This window comes from Ursus americanus, chromosome 11 (assembly GCF_024610735.1).
Source record: "Ursus americanus isolate L20-20 chromosome 11, mUrsAme1.1.p, whole genome shotgun sequence".
Lineage (NCBI taxonomy): Eukaryota > Metazoa > Chordata > Mammalia > Carnivora > Ursidae > Ursus > Ursus americanus.
Window position 1 is genome coordinate 42986737 of NC_142137.1, and position 16267 is coordinate 43003003.

The window sequence follows — 16267 nt, forward strand, 5'->3', positions numbered from 1 at the left end:
TCAATCTGGCTTACTTAAGGCAGGATACATCTCTAAAACGCAAAGAATATTTCTTGCCTTGCAAAGCCCGTACTAAAGACCGTTTCTATCATGCATCTTGGACATTCTGTGAAATAGCGAACTGCTGATGGCAGAGCGAAAAATTGCTCTTTGTGAGTGGGTACCATCCGTGTTCTCTGAGGCTATAAATGGGTAGTTGTGTTGGTGCGGGGCCTTTAAACAGCCTTGGGAGCTGGAGGCAGGGGCCCTTACTGCATGCATGGTGTGTGAAAATCAGGGCTTCCCAAGCATCAGTGTTTTACCTACATTAGCTCATGGTTATAAATACTAAATCTAAATAATGAGAATCAATTTGCATTCCTCTATATTTCCCCTCTACTTACACTGGGAGCAGAAATCTTGCCTGTTTCTTGCAATATATTTTTACAACAGGATTTTTAAGAATTCTTGTGTATTGTCCTGAAGATATAAAACTGCTTATAATGCCTAGTGATTTATGACTACAGGTTCCCTAGAATACAGTTTGAAAACTTTCCATCAGTATAGCAAGAATCCTGTATTCTAAACCAAAGTCAACAGACCAGGGAAGGTATTTGCTACAAACACAAGGAGATAACATTCTTACTATATTAAGACGTCTTCTATAGCAATAAGAAAAAATTCAATAAACCAGTTAAAAATGAGCAAAGATTAAAACAGGCATTTCTCAGAAAAAGAAGAGACTTAAAACCATCTAAAGAGGTTATCACACTTATTCATAATTAAAGAAGTACCAATTAAAACAATGAAAATACTCTTTTCAACTTATCAAAGCTTATCGTTCATTCACCCAACAAATACCTGAATGCTTACTATGTCCAGAATTAAATAAGAGGGTTGATAATACACAGTGTTGGCGAGGCTATTGTTAAAGTTTTATCGTTTCTATTGGAGGGAGAGTTTTCTGACATAGCATTTTTGGAGGGAAATTTTTCAGGTTCGTTGAAGTTAAGATTTGACTAGAAATTATACTTGTAGGATTTTAGCCTATAGACGTCTTTGTATAGCTGTACAGAGCTCATCATGACCCTCATGAGAACACAATGGCTACTACCACTGCTTCCAACATTTATGCAGCTGAGCGTTTCCCCACGTCCCAGCCATGCCACTGGGTGTTTTGCATTCTCACAACATCCGAAAGAGGGAAGCACAAAAATGACACCAAGACACTGATGCCTGGTGGCTCAGTCAGTGAAGCGTCTGCCTTTAGCTCGGGGTCATGGTCCTAGGGTCCTGGGATCGACCCCCATGTCAAGCTCTCTGCTCAGCAGGAAGCCTCCTTCTCCCTCTCCTTTTGCCTGCTGCTCCCCCTGCTTGTGTGCTTTGTCTCTCTCTCTCTTTCATTCTGTCAAATCAATCAATCAATCAATCTTTTAAAAAAATGACACCAAGATTTAAATTTTCTTCTCAGAGTCACTCATCTGGCAAATGGGAAGCAGTATGACATTAGAACCCCCAATCCTCCCCTACCTCCTTGTTCTTCTAGGATGTACTCAACGTTACTTATAAAAGAGAAATCTGGAAACAATATAATTATGCATTAATAGGGATCTGTTAAACACCCCATTCAAGAAATACCCTGTGTGGCCTTTGGGGAAACATATGCTAATAGAGAAAGAGCTATGCTATTTACTATTAGTAAATTTTGAAAATAGTTCAGAACAGTTTATAAATGTTTCCCTTTGTGGGGGGAAAAAGACTAAGCTGTGTGCCCCACACATGAGCCCATATACACACACGTACAACCCCCAACACATATATGTGGAAATCCATGTAAGAACATCTAAGAAACTCAGCATCTGTGGAAGGAGATTCTGCATAATATATCTTTTTCCCTAGTTCCCATCCTAAAATAAATTTTACCCATTTTCTTAAAGCCTTTCTCAGTTCTTTCTGGGGGAATAATTTTTTCACATCTCTGAACTCCTGTAATACGACATGAAACAGAAAAGGAGGAGGAAGAAGGGAAGCGAATAGGAAGACGAGGAGGATCAAGGGGGAAGGGGGTAGGAAAAATCAAGAACTTATTTACAAGGCATTATGCTAATGATTCTACAGGCATTTTCTCACTAACACTTTTAAATATTCCTATCTGGTAATTACTATTGACCTTTCCATGTTTACGGAAACTGAGCCTTAGTGAAATTAAGAAGGTCCCTACATCACATGACTACTAAGTACTAGATAGATAAGACTGGTGCAAAACAGTGTGATCTCAGCCACGAAGCAAACCAGCTCTCATTTTGCCCTGATTCCTTGGCACTTATCTTACAGTTCATCTCTCTTATCAGATAGAACTTGAAGGGATTTGCCAGGGGTTAGCCCTGTAGACTCAGGAGCCTGACTCCTGAGTGAGGTTGGTAAGACTGATTTGGTTACCTTCTATAATTTCTTCACTTCTCTTTGTCTCAGTCCCTGATAGATGAAAAGAGGTTAATATGAGTCCCTAACTCATAAAGGTACTTTGAGAATTAAAATCAGTGGCAATAAATATAAAACACTTACAACCGAACATAGCATATAAAAAACCCCAAGTTTTAGTTATCAGAAGCACGAAAAAGGAACTATGCCCTAAGTGTCCATTTTTACCCATAGGATCGAACACTGAGATTCACATATAATAATTATCCACTGCAGATTACCTGGATAGTAATCATCCAATGCCATAGTTCAATAATTTATTGTTTGTCATAATAGGAGATTATGGGTTGAACCATGAGAAATTTCCGTTTTGTAAGATAAAATCAATCAACTATTGGCAATTTCATATGATTCAGCTTAATTTATAGGTTTTAATTATCTCAAGTTCCATTAAAAAGTATGAATTTATTAGTATATTCAATAAATTCAAATACTTTCTAGATTGTTTTGTACTGATTACATATGTATGCTAATGCAATATGATTTCTCACAGAGTACAAAAATCTATTATATAACAGAAGATGATTTTTAAATATATCTGAAACCTGAAATTAATGTTAATGAATTTATTTTTCCCTAATGCAGCATGCAATTGTCATGGGAAAGCTGAAGAATGCTACTATGATGAAAATGTTGCCAGAAGAAATCTGAGTTTAAATATACATGGAAAATACATTGGAGGGGGTGTGTGCATTAACTGCACCCAGAACACTGCTGGTATAAACTGTGAGACATGCATTGATGGTTTCTTCAGACCCAAAGGGGTAAAGTATGCTTTTACTTTTACGAAGTGTTATTTTTGGCGTTTTCATACAGAGATGTATTATACGGAAAAATAGTTTTGAAAGCTTCTCTGAACAGTTTGATTGCAAATTCTAGGAGGTGACTGGACGTGTTTCAAAATGGAAACTGGATAAATCTTTGAGGATGTGGTATAAAACATTTCCATCTCTCCAGAAAATTCCATTGTGCCCCATTCCTGTTAATCCTTACCCCTTGGCAAACTGGTTTTTAGAACGTAAATTAGTTCTGCCTCTTAGTGAATTTCATAAAAATGAAATCATCACATGAATACAATTTTGTTTTCCTTCTTTCACTCGATATAACATTTAAAGAGTTATCGATGGTGTGTTCATCGCAGTTCTTTTTTTAAAAAAGATTACCGAGTATTATTCCTTTGCATGAGCGTACTGCAATTTTTAATCCATTCTGTTGGTAGATATTTATGTCATTTTCAGTTTTTGATGAGCTCCTACAAAACACCGCTTATATTAAATAAAACATGACCACAGGAAGACTTATATTTTATGTATTTTCTGTGGTCAAGTTTTATTTACATTGCTTGCATAAGTATCTAGGGATAGAATACTTGTTTTATAGGATATTTATATGTCTGACTTTAAAAGAAACTGCCAACGTTTTGCCAAATTAGTAACAATATTTTACATGTTCACAAAAATGTGTGAGTTCCAGTTCTTCCATATCATTTCTAATATTTGGTATTGACTGTCTTTTTGAATTAACTGTTCTAGTGTGGGTGCCGCAGGTGTGGCGAGTGGGTATTTGGCAATCACTAAGTCATTCCCATCAATGCTTGGTGCTATCGCAGATCTTCTATTATAAATTTACAGCTGACCCCATTTTGGATTTAATTTTCATATTAAGGGCTTATTGTCTGTTCCTATATCTTGTCTTGTAAAGTTTCCCTTCAAGCCAAGGTATTTTTTTTTTATTCCGGAAACATTTTTAGTTTTTAGATCTATGACCCATCTCAGCAAATCTTTGTGTGTGGTATGAAATAATGATTGAGATCTACATGGTTAACCTGTTGTTCCAGGACCATTTTTTTTTCTTTTAAGTACTTCTTTTCCTCCTTTCAATTGCTTTGAGGCGGGATGCCTGAGTGGCTCAGTCAGTTAAGTGTCTGCCTTCGGTTGAGGCCATGATCTCAGGGGTCCTGGGATGGAGCCCTGCATCTGGCTCCCTGGGTCCCAGGAGCCCGGAGCCTGGTTCTCCCTCTTCCTCTGCTGTCACTCCCCCTTGCTTGTGCGCTCGCTCTCTCTCTGAAATAAATAAATAAAATCTTTAAAAATAAATAAACTGCTTTGAGGTATTTTTGCAATTGATGTGGTTTGATTGTGTAGGTCAATTTCTGCAGGTCAATTTCTGGAGCCCTAGTTCTGTCCCATGGATTTATTTGTCCATCCTTGCATTAATAGCACGCTATCTTGATTACTTCAGCTTTAATAAGCCTAGAATTCAGAAACATAAGTGCACTAACTTTATTCTTCCTTTTGAAGATTGTTTTGGACATAATAATTTATTTATATTTCTATATAAATTTTAGAATGAACTTGTCAAGGACAGTTGAGATTGTTGTATAGAATCTAAATACAAATATGGAGAGAACTAACGCTAATATTGAATCTTGTAATCCGTGAATAGAGCAGGTCTCTCCAATTATTTGTATCTCCTTTAAATACTCACAACAGTGTTTTCAGTACAGAGATGTTCCATGTCTTTTGTTAATTCTCAGCGTATTTATGTATTATTGTAAAACATAATTTTAAAATTGTTTAATGTTATTATCATCAGGATTTCCGAATATTGATGTTATATCCTAACCTAAATTCCTCTATTAGTTCTAGTAGTTTTAAACTAGATTATTTAGACGCTTGCTTTACACTGTGTTAGGGAACATTAACAGAAAGCTCAAGGTGGTTGTCTAATCTTGCTAACTTGGTTGAGAATTCCAATCTCTGCTTACTTTATGGTATTCAGACCTGAAAACTCTACGCACATCATTGAGCTTTCCAGCTGTTACTTTCCACTGGGTTCCTTGGAGTCTCCTGAATGGGTGTACTATTAAGGGATCAGTTAAGCCTTTGAAGGGTGTTGATATGCAGATTTTGGTGCTCCCCATCTCTGAACATAGATCTCAGCTAGTATTTTTTTTTCTTTCAAACCTCAAATTCTTCCAAGTTCTGCCTGCTTTTGATTAATTTCCCAGGACCTTAAATGTTTTACTTTCATATTTTGTCCAGAATTAATAATTGTTATCTGAGAGTAGATTGGACCATATGAGACACCGCCATTACTGAGCCTGGAAGCTTCATGTTTTTATTACAAATCAGTTAAGTGAATCAGAGCCTAGAATATGGTGTCTTAATACTTATAAGAATATTTATGCTACACTATATGTTAAAAATTCAAATCTCTCAAGTGCCTAATGTTTGGGTAGAAGTCCATTTCATTTTTTTTAAAGATTTATTTATTTATTTGAGAGAGAGACGGAGCACTTGAGCAGAGGGAGGGAGAGAGGGAGAAGCAGAGAAGCAGACTCTCCACGGAGCATGGAGTCAACACAGGACCCTGAGAGCATGACCTGAGCCGAAATCAAGAGTTGGACGCTCAACTGACTGAGCCACCCAAGGGCCCCAAAAATCCATTTCATTTTTTTAAAGATATAAAAGGAAAAATTTTTTTGCATTGCAGTTTTAAGCTAAATAACATCTCTACAATATTTTAAAATTCATTGTCCTAAAATCTGATTTAAGATTTATATAGTAAATCCATATATTTCATATTTAATATATATAATGGAATGTTTGAGAACTAATTAGTAATCTGAATTATTTTGATAAAATTAAAAATCATATGCAAAGTTGATATATTTATAGGATCTCATGTTAGAAAGATTCCTGGTCAGCAATCAGGCAGATTTCCCCAATTACCACAAAGAGGGATAATGCATTAGAGACTTTGATTTACTCAAGCTCATCATTGGAATCATAAACCATATTTATTACAGCCAAGATCTCATTTAAAATAAACTTTTTGTCTTTTGTCTACAGAGGGTTTTGGGGTTTTGTTTCTCATTTTTTGTTTTCATGTCTTGGTGTTTTTTTTCTAGGGAGAGAGCCCTTCTCCCATACCTACTCTGAAACTGTTACTCATACTTCAAGCTTCAGTCTAAATGTCACTTCTTTTGTGAAACATTGTTGACTTCATTTTGTTGTGTTATTACTCCCTCCTCTTTTGTGCCCTAGCGCTCTGTTTGTATGTCTGTCACTTGGCACATTCTATTTAATCAGTGTCTTTCAAGCCTGTAAGCTTATGTAAGGCGGACGTCAGGCCTTACCTATCTGAGCTTTGCACAGTCCTTACTTCATAATGGGGAATGAATAAGTGTGTCTTAAATGATGATTTTAAAACTTATCTGTGAATATAGTTGATATTCTATCAGACATGTAAATAATTCTGGTTATAACACTTCAATTTACATTAGTAAACAGGTTTCCATTTATAAATTAAACATAGATATATACATATGTATAGCTATATTTTGTGGGGGGGAAATATATGTATTTATATGAATAGATTTATTTATATGTAGAGAGAGACGCAGAGAGCATGTGCACAGTATTTAGGTATAACATAGGCAAATGTTTTTTTTTCTTCTTATCCTATTGCATCTGGAAAACAAGTGTTGTAATTACAGCATATTATCACAGTCTAGGTTTGTTTAATTAAAATATTTTAACATTAAAATTAGTTGTATTGAAGGTTTAATATGCCTGAGGAATCTTATCAGATCCTTTATATGTTCTTCCTTTCAGTTTTAGATTAATAACATCACTATAGTTGCTATTGATGTCCTCATAGCACAAGGAAATAGAGCAGTTACGTGAGGCCACATAGCTAGTCAGCAGCCACAGTAGATGTGAGCTCACGTTTTCCTACACTGTTGGCGCTTGGCTGATGCTGCCTCCGCAGGAAGCCAAATGTTTAATTTGCCTACCTAATATTATCTTTTTTTCAGCACCAAATATAAATTTCTATTTAATTAGTCACATCATGATCAATGTGAACAGACTTCCTAAAAAATAAATTTGGGGAAATTACTAATTTTGAACTATGTTGCAAGAAAAGAAAAACATACACAAAAAAACAAGCAAAAGGATTTTTATTAAGGAATACATATTAGAGACTGTCAAGTAAATATTGCTATTTTTGTTTATTATAATGATACTGTGATTGTAAAAGAAAGAAGCATCCTGAAATGTGTAAGGATTAAAATACTCTCTATCTGCAGTTTTCTTTCAACTTCAGCAAAGAATGAAAAATGATGGAACTCATGTGGCAAAATCTTGATAATTGTTGAATATAGGTAGCAAATAAATAGAAGTATATTGTACCGTTTTCTTTACATTTGTGTATCTATTCAGAAGAAAGGGATTTTAGAAATTGCAAATATATATTAAAGATAATTTCCTATATTACTTTCTCAATATAATTTATTATATAATTATTAGAATATTTCAATTATTACAATATAATTTATTATTAAATTTATTTTGTCCTTAAAAGTTTGCTAGAATGAAACATACTGATGCTTTTATGACATTTGACTAAGAGCCTTTTAATATTCCTGTTAGGTATCTCCAAATTATCCAAGACCATGCCAGCCATGCCATTGTGATCCAATTGGTTCCTTAAATGAAGTCTGTGTGAAGGATGAAAAACATGCTCGACGAGGTGAGAGCAATAGAAGAGAGCTGTTGTTCTGATAAAAAGACAACGGAAGCCAGATATGATTATTTTTAGAGTAACATTTTGCAGTAAATTTCATTCACTTAATAATATATCTATCATATCTATCAATATTCCCTCTAGGAAGCAGTTTTTTATTCATCTCAATAATTATTTTCCTATAAATCAATTACAATTAATTATGCTTTAAAAGCAAAAAGAGTTGAATATTTTGCATTATATGCATATATACGTATATTCATATATACATATTTACATGTCTGTGCATATCGCTCTTCTGGTCAATCAGAAACCTGTGACGTATGTAATTTTTAAATGTCTTGTTTATTGAATTGTTTTTTGTAGTTTCTGTGGTTTCCAGCGTGAAAAGACCGCATTCACTGAGGGATGTGTGTGCTGCAGTGGGAGGAGAGAACAGACTTCACACGCTGAGATGTAGTCAATAGTATAGAAAGCAAAATGTATACATAAAGGACTAAAAATAGGTAGTAGTCATGAGTTAATGAAGGGAAAGAGGCTGACAGAAATTTAAGCCAAATACTTTCTTTGAGGATTGAAATTTATGATGAACTCCAAACATTGAAGAATCAAATGCCAAAATAACTCCTTGATGTTGTTTGCTTGCCAAAGTTAAGTAGAACATTAGGACGTATCTGAAACAGTTTCTTTATATCGCTAAGAGTGGATTCTTCTCTTAGGAAAGACTAAAATAAGGCATGGCTACAATATAGGGTTTTTCCTCCACTGGCTTTCAAGTTTTAACACTGGCAATGTTTCTCCGGCACAGGGTAGGTTACCTGTTTTCTTTATAAAACTGTAAGATTATCAACAGAAGCCGTACAGTCTTAAATCTTAAAAGATTAAAACTCTGATTATTTTAAATCTCATATGGTGAATTATTGAGGTCATTTTTCATATTATGGCTCCTTATCTTTTTTGTAGTAACAACTAAATCATGTTATTTTCAGTAATGTCATTTAACTTTTTTCTGCACTTTTTTATTTTTTTAAGTTTTGTACATTTTAAGGAAGAATATTTTTGAAAATGCAATAAAATATTGAAAAGTAGAAGAATAAGCATACAATGCAGTAGTAATTCATCATAAATACTCTTATTAACATGTTTGTGTTAACTTCACATAATGAATTTTTCCCCAAACTATTGAGAGTTTCTCTAAAATCTGGTTTTGACACCTGAATAGTACGTCGTTATGTGGATATACCATAAATTATTTACCCACTCAACTTTATATAGCTATTGAGAATGTTTCTAATTTTATTGTAATCAAGGTTTTAGTGAAGATATTTGTGTATAAATATTATTCAATTATTATAAAAGCCATACACAGTAAATATAAAATTTTAACAATAAGGAAGAGAATAAAATAAATAGCAATAGTATCCTCTTCAATTTATTCATCCCCCAATCTCACTTCCAAATTTAATCACATTGAGCCATTTCTTCTATTAAGTTCTGGAGAAACTTATCTTCCAAACAATATCTAAATAATATTCTTAGTACTTTCATCACCATTAAATATTGCCTACTGACTCTCCATCTTAAAAGACAAATGTTTCATTCACACTACTTCCCTCCTTCTCTCCATTATTCAGACATTTTTCTTATATATGGTATCTTTATCATGTTAAATAAAAAGTTGAGTCATTATTTTATGATCCATTAAGTTTAGACTCCTCTTTTGAGATCCTACTATGTGCAAGTCCCTATACTCACTGCTGATTTTTCAACTCCCTTGACAATATCTGTCAATTGCATCTTCATCTTTTCAAAGATTGTACAGTTATATTTAATTTGAGACCTAATTAATTTTTCTAATTTTAAAATTGAAATGTAGTCAAAATTTATAATATTATAATTAGATATATATTATTCAGTATAGACCTGGGTTACAAAATTAGACACATTCCCATGATACATTTTTTTTTATAATTTTATTTTGTTATATTAGTCACAATACAGTACATCCCCAGTTTTTGATGCAATGTTCCATGATTCATTATTTGCGTATAGCACCCCATGCACCATGCAATATGTGCCCTCCTTAATACCTATCACCGGCCTATCCCAATCCCCCACCCCCCTCCCCTCTGAAGCCCTCTGTTTCCCAGAGTCCACAGTCTCTCATGGTTCATTCCCCCTTCTGTTTACCGCCCCCTTCATTCTTCCCTTCCTTCTCCTAACGATCTTCCTATTTCTTATGTTCCATAAATGAGTGAAACCATATGATAATTGTCTCTCTCTGCTTGACTTATTTCACTTAGCATAATCTCCTCCAGTCCCATCCATGTTGCTACAAATGTTGTGTAATCGTTCTTTCTGGTGCCTGAGTAATATTCCATTGTATATATGGACCACATCTTCTTAATCCAGTCATCTGTCAAAGGGCATCTCAGCTCCTTCCACAATTTAGCTATTGTGGACAATGCTGCTATAAACATTGGGGTGCATATGGCCCTTCTCTTCACTGCGTCTGTATCTTTGGGGTAAATACCCAGTAGTGCAATTGCTGGATCATAGGGTAGCTCAGTTTTTAACTTTTTAAGGGACCTCCACACTGTTTTCCAAAGTGGCTGTACCAACTTGCATTCCCACCAACAATGTAAGAGGGATCCCCTTTCTCCACATCCTCTCCAACATTTGTAACAACAAATGTTGTTGTTAATTTTGCCTTGTCAATTTTGCCATTCTAACTGGCATAAGGTGGTATCTCAAGGTGGTTTTGGTTTGAATTTCCCTGATGGCTAATGATTTTGAACATTTTTTCATGTGTCTGTTAGCTACTTGTATGTCTTCATTGGAAAAGTGTCTGTTCATATCTTCTGCCCATTTTTTGATTTATCTGATTCACGTGTATTGACTTTGAGAAGTTCTTTGTAGATCTTGGATACTAGTCTTTTATCTGTAGGGTCATTTGCAAATATCTTCTCCCATTCTGTGGGCAGCCCCTTAGTTTTTTTGACTGTTTCCTTGGCTGTTGTGCAGAAGCTTTTTATCTTGATGAAGTCCCATAAGTTCATTTTTTCTTTCGTTTCTCTTGCCTTTGGAGATGTGTCATGAAAAAAGTTGCTGTGGCTGATGTCAAAGAGGTTGCAGCCTATGTTCTCCTCTAGGATTCTGATGGATTCCTGTCTCACATCGAGGTCTTTCATCCATTTGGAGTTTATCTTTGTGTATAGTGTGAGAGAGTGGTCAAGTTTCATTCTTTTGCATATAGCTGTCCAATTTTCCCAGGACCATTTATTGAAGAGACTGTCTTTTTTTCCAGTGGATGTTTTTTCCTGCTTTGTCAAAGATTAGTTGTCCAAACAGCTGAGGGTCCATTTCTGGGTTCTCTATTCTGTTCCATTGGTCTATGTGTCTGTTTTTGTGCCAGTACCATGCTGTCTTTGTGATCACAGCTTTGTAGAATAGCTTGAAATCAGGTAATGTGATGCCCCCAGCTATGTTTTTCCTTTTCAACAATTCCTTGGTGTTTTGGGGCCTTTGCTGCTTCCACACAAATTTAAGGGCTGTTTATTCCAGTTCTTTGAAAAATATCATTGGTATTTTGATCGGGATGGCATTGAAAGTGTAGATTGCTATGAGTAGCATGGACATTTTAACTATGTTTATTCTTCCGATCCATGAGCATGGAATATTTTTCCATCTTTTTGTATCTTCTTCAAGAGTGATTTGTAGTTTCTAGAATATAGGTCCTTTACGTCTCTGGTTAAGTTAATTCCGAGATAACGTATGATTTTTGGTGCTATTGTAAACGGAATGAATTCCCTAATTTCTCTTTCCTCAGTCTCATTGTTCATGTATAGAAATGCAACTGATTTCTGAGCATTGATTTTGTATCCTGCCACATTACTGAATTGCTCTATAAGTTCTAGTAGTTTGGGGGTGGAGTCTTTTGGGTTTTCCATATAGAGTATCATGTCATCTGCGAAGAGAGACAGTTTGACTTCTTCTTTACCAATTGGGATACCTTTTATCCCTTTTTGTTGTCCGATTGCTAGTGCAAGGACTTCTAGTACTATGTTGAATAATAGGGGCGAGAGTGGGCATCCTTGTCGTGTTCCTGATCTTAAGGGAAAGGCTTTCAGCTTTTCCCCATTGAGATTGGTATTCTCTGTAGGCTTTTCATAGATGGTTTTTATGAAATTGAGGAATGTACCCTCTATCCCTGCACTCTGAAGTGTTTTAATCAGGAAAGGATGCTGTATTTCGTCAAATGCTTTTTCTGGATCTATTGAGAGGATCATGTGGTTCTTGACTCTTTTCTTGTTGATATGATCTATCACACTGATCGATTTGCGAATGTTGAACCACCCTTGCATCCCAGGGATGAATCCCACGTGGTCATGATGGGTAATCCTTTTAATGTACTGTTGGATCCTATTAGCTAGGATCTTGTTGAGAATTTTGGCATCCGTATTCATCAGGGAAATCGGTTGTAATTCTCCTTTTTGATGGGGTCTTTGCCTGGTTTGGGGATCAAGGTAATACTGGCCTCATAGCATGAGTTTGGTAGGTTTCCTTCTGTTTCTATTTTTTGAAACAGCTTCAGGAGAATAGGTATTATTTCTTCTTTGAATGTTTGGTAGAATTCCCGGGGAATCCATCAGGCCCAGGAGTCTTGTTTTTGGGGAGGTTTGTGATCACTGTCAATCTCTTCATAATTAATCTGTCTGTTTAAAGAATCAATTTCTTCCTGTTTCAGTCTTGGTAGTTTATAGGTTTCCAGGAAGGCATCCATTTCTTCCAGGTTGTTTAATTTATTGACATAAAGCTGTTGAAAAAAGTTTCTAATGATCCTTCCTATTTTCTTGGTGTTGGTTGTTATCTCTCCCCTTTCATTCATAATTTTATTAATTTGGGTCCTTTCTCTATTCTTTTGAATAAGTCTGGCCAGTGGCTTATCGATCTTATAAATTCTTTCAAAGAACCAGCTTCTAGTTCTGTTGATCTTCTCTCCTGTGCTCCTGGTTTCTAATTCATTGATCTCTGCTCTAATCTTGATCACCTGTCTTCTAGTGCGTGGGTCAGGCCTCTTCTTCTATTCCAGCTCCAGCTTCTTGAGGCGAGAATATAAAAACTGCAATTTAGATTTTCTATTCTTTTGAGTCAGGCTTGGATGGCTATGTATTTTCCCCTTAGGACCACCTTTGCAGTGTCCCATAGGTTTTGGACTGATGTATTTTCATTTTCTTTGGTCTCCAAAAATGGTTTAAACTGATTTTTAATTTCCTGGTTTACCCAATCATTCTTGAGCAGGACGGTTCATAGTTTCCAAGTGTTTGAGTTTCTTCCAAATTTTTCCTTGTGATTGAGTTCCAGTTTCAAAGCATTGTGGTCTGAGAATATGCAGGGAATAATTTCAGTCTTTTGGTATCGTTTAAGACATGTTTTGTGACCCAGTATATGGTCTATTCTGGAGAAAGTTCCATGTGCATTTGAAAAGAATGAGTATTCTGTTGTTCTGGGGTGTAGTGTTCTATATATATCTATGAGGTCCATCTGGTCCAGTATATTATTCAAAGCTCTTTTTTCTTTGTTGATTTTCTGCTTAGGTGATCTGTCTATTGCTGAGAGTGGAGTGTTGAGGTCCCCTACTATTAACATATTATTATCTATATGTCTCTTTATTCTGGTTAAGAGTTGGCTTGTGTATCTTGCTGCTCCCCTGTTGGGGGCATAGATATTGATAATTGTCATATCCACTTGTTGGATACATCCTTTACGAATAATATAGTGTCCTTCTGTATCTCTAACTACAGTCTTTAGTTTAAATTCTAATCTGCCTGATATGAAAATTGGTACCCCAGCTTTCTTTTGAGGTCCATTGGCATAAAAATGGTTTTCCATCCCTTCACTTTCAGTCTGGATGTATCTTTAGGTTCAAGATGAGTCTCTTGTAGACAGCAAATGGATGGGTCATGTCTTTTTATCCAATCTGCAACCCTGTGGCGTTTATGGGAGCATTTAGGCCATTCACATTGAGAGTGATTATTGAGAGATATGATTTTAATGATGTCATGTTGCCTGTGAAGTCTTTGTTTCTATAGATTGTAAATTTCTGTTCTGTATCACTCTTGGGGCCTTTTTACTTTTATAGAACCCCCCCCTTAATATCTCATGTAGGACTGGTTTGGTGGTTATGAATTCCTTCAGTTTCTGTCGATCCTGGAAGGTCCTTATCTCTGCATCAATTCTGAATAACAGCCTTGCTGGATAAAGGATCCTTGGCTCCATGTTCTTCTCAGATAGAGCTTTGAAAATACCCTGCCAATCCTTCCTAACCTGCCAGGTCTCTGTAGACAGGTCTGATGTTATTTTGATATTTTCCCCTCTGAACGTAAGGATTTTCTTCCCCCTGGCCACTTTCAATACTGTATCCTTGGATCTAATATTTGCGAATTGCACTATGATGTGACGTGGCGTAGGTCTGTTCTCATTGACCTTGGGAGGGGTCGTCTCTGCCTCTTGGACACAAATGCTTGTTTCCTTTGCCAGATTAGGGAAGTTCTCAGCTACAATTTGTTCAAATATCTCTTCTAGACCTCCCTCTTTCTCCACCCCCTCGGGGATGCTGATGATTCTGACATTGAAACGTTTCATTGAGTCAGTAATCTCCCGTAATCTACATTCTTGAGATTGGATTTTTTTGAGCCAAGTTTCTGTTTTAACTTTCTCTTCTACCATCCCATCCTCCAATTCACTAATTCGTCTTCTGCCTCATTTACCCTGGCCGTCAGAGTGTCTAGTTTAGACTGCATTTGATTCATAGCATTTTTAATTTCTGCCAGATTCGCTCTCATTTCTGCCCTTAGAGATTCTATATTCTCATTAATATTTTCATTAATAGTTTTTTCAAGCCTACACATCATCTTGACCATTGTTAATCTGAACTCCATTTCTGACAATTTGGTTATATCCATATCCATCAGTTCTGTGGCAGAGGCCACAGACTCAATATCTTTTCTTTGCCTGGGGGGATTTCTCCTCTATGTCATTCTGATGAGGATAGGTTGTGGGGATGTCCAGAGCCGAAATTATTGACCAGGACCCAGGCAGCGTGCACTTATTTTATAGGGACCTTAGGGATGGGGGCTTCTTGATTTTTCAGTCTGCCTTCTGGGGGAGGCGCCTGCCACGCTGATACTCAGGCAATCCTGTTTGGGTAGAGTTGCCCATCCCCTGCGATGGGGGATGGGGATGGGCACAATGTGAGCTGGTATTTCTGGGCTTTTGTTCTCTGGCAGCTTTCCCTGTTTGTTTTCTGTGGCTCTTCTGAGAGTCAGAGCAGCAGTGGCCGTATCTTAGCCTCTGTCTCAGGACAGAGAGATCGCAGTCTGCTCTCCACTGAGCTCTCTTGGCCACTCTAACTCTGTTTCTGTTGGTACTGCTAAAAACCTGGAGCATCCGGATTGTGCACCCCACAGCCGGCGTCCCAGCTCTCAGTTCCAGGGGTCGCACCTCTCTGTCCTTTGTGCTTCTAACACTGCCAGCCGCCCCCATTTCCTGAGCGCACTCCCAAGCTCCCTGTTTCAGTGTGGTTTGCGTGCACTCCGGAGCGCCGGTTTTCAGTCAGGTCACGCGCGCTCCCGAGCTCCTGGTTTTAGTCTGGGTCCAGTGAGCGCTCCAGAGCTCTGGTTTTCAGTCTGGTCACGGGCGCATTCCTGGGCTCACCGTCTCAGTCTGCTCTTTTGTGGGTGCCGGTCCGCAAGTCCGGCCAGCTCCCCAGTGCAGGTGGCTACCGCTTCCCGGAGCCCGAGTGCATGGGCTCCTTCCCCCTTCCATTTATCTTTCGATGTCTGTGTGCGGATTCATGGCTCCCCATTTCGTACCTCAATATTCAGCACTGGAGATGTTCGTTTGTAGAGATCCAGATGTATCTTCCTGCGTCTCAGGCTGATTCTGTGGATGTTCAGGATGGCCTGGTAGATATCCAGCTCGACTCAGGGGACCAGATGAGAGAGGGGTCGCCTACTCCTCCGCTATCTTTTCTCCGTGCAGAAGGTGGTCACTTTTCATAGAGTTTCTGCTACTCTTTTCTTCATTCTCCAGTTGTGTTCATAGGTATTCAGAATGGTTTGGTAGCTCTCTAGCTGAATTCCTGAGACCAGGTGAACTTTAGGTCTCCTGCTCCTCCGCCATCTTGGAACCCCTATGATACATTTTTATCTTCATGTTTTAGCTTGATGATATCTTAAAAGGAGTGTAAGTTGTAGTCTAATGTTTTGGACTT

The 16267-nt window shown here is 37.1% G+C and overlaps 1 protein-coding gene across 4 annotated transcripts in view; it reads left to right on the forward strand.

The window, feature by feature from the left end:
- LAMA2 (laminin subunit alpha 2) overlaps nt 1-16267 on the forward strand; it is a 599838-nt gene that overhangs the window by 246900 nt on the left and 336671 nt on the right. For all 4 annotated transcript variants that reach the window (XM_087865477.1, XM_087865478.1, XM_045805578.2 and 1 more), the window contains exons 8-9: nt 3046-3224; nt 7899-7998. In XM_087865477.1, the coding sequence (XP_087721603.1) occupies nt 3046-3224; nt 7899-7998 (279 nt within the window). The remainder of the gene's footprint in view (nt 1-3045; nt 3225-7898; nt 7999-16267) is intronic.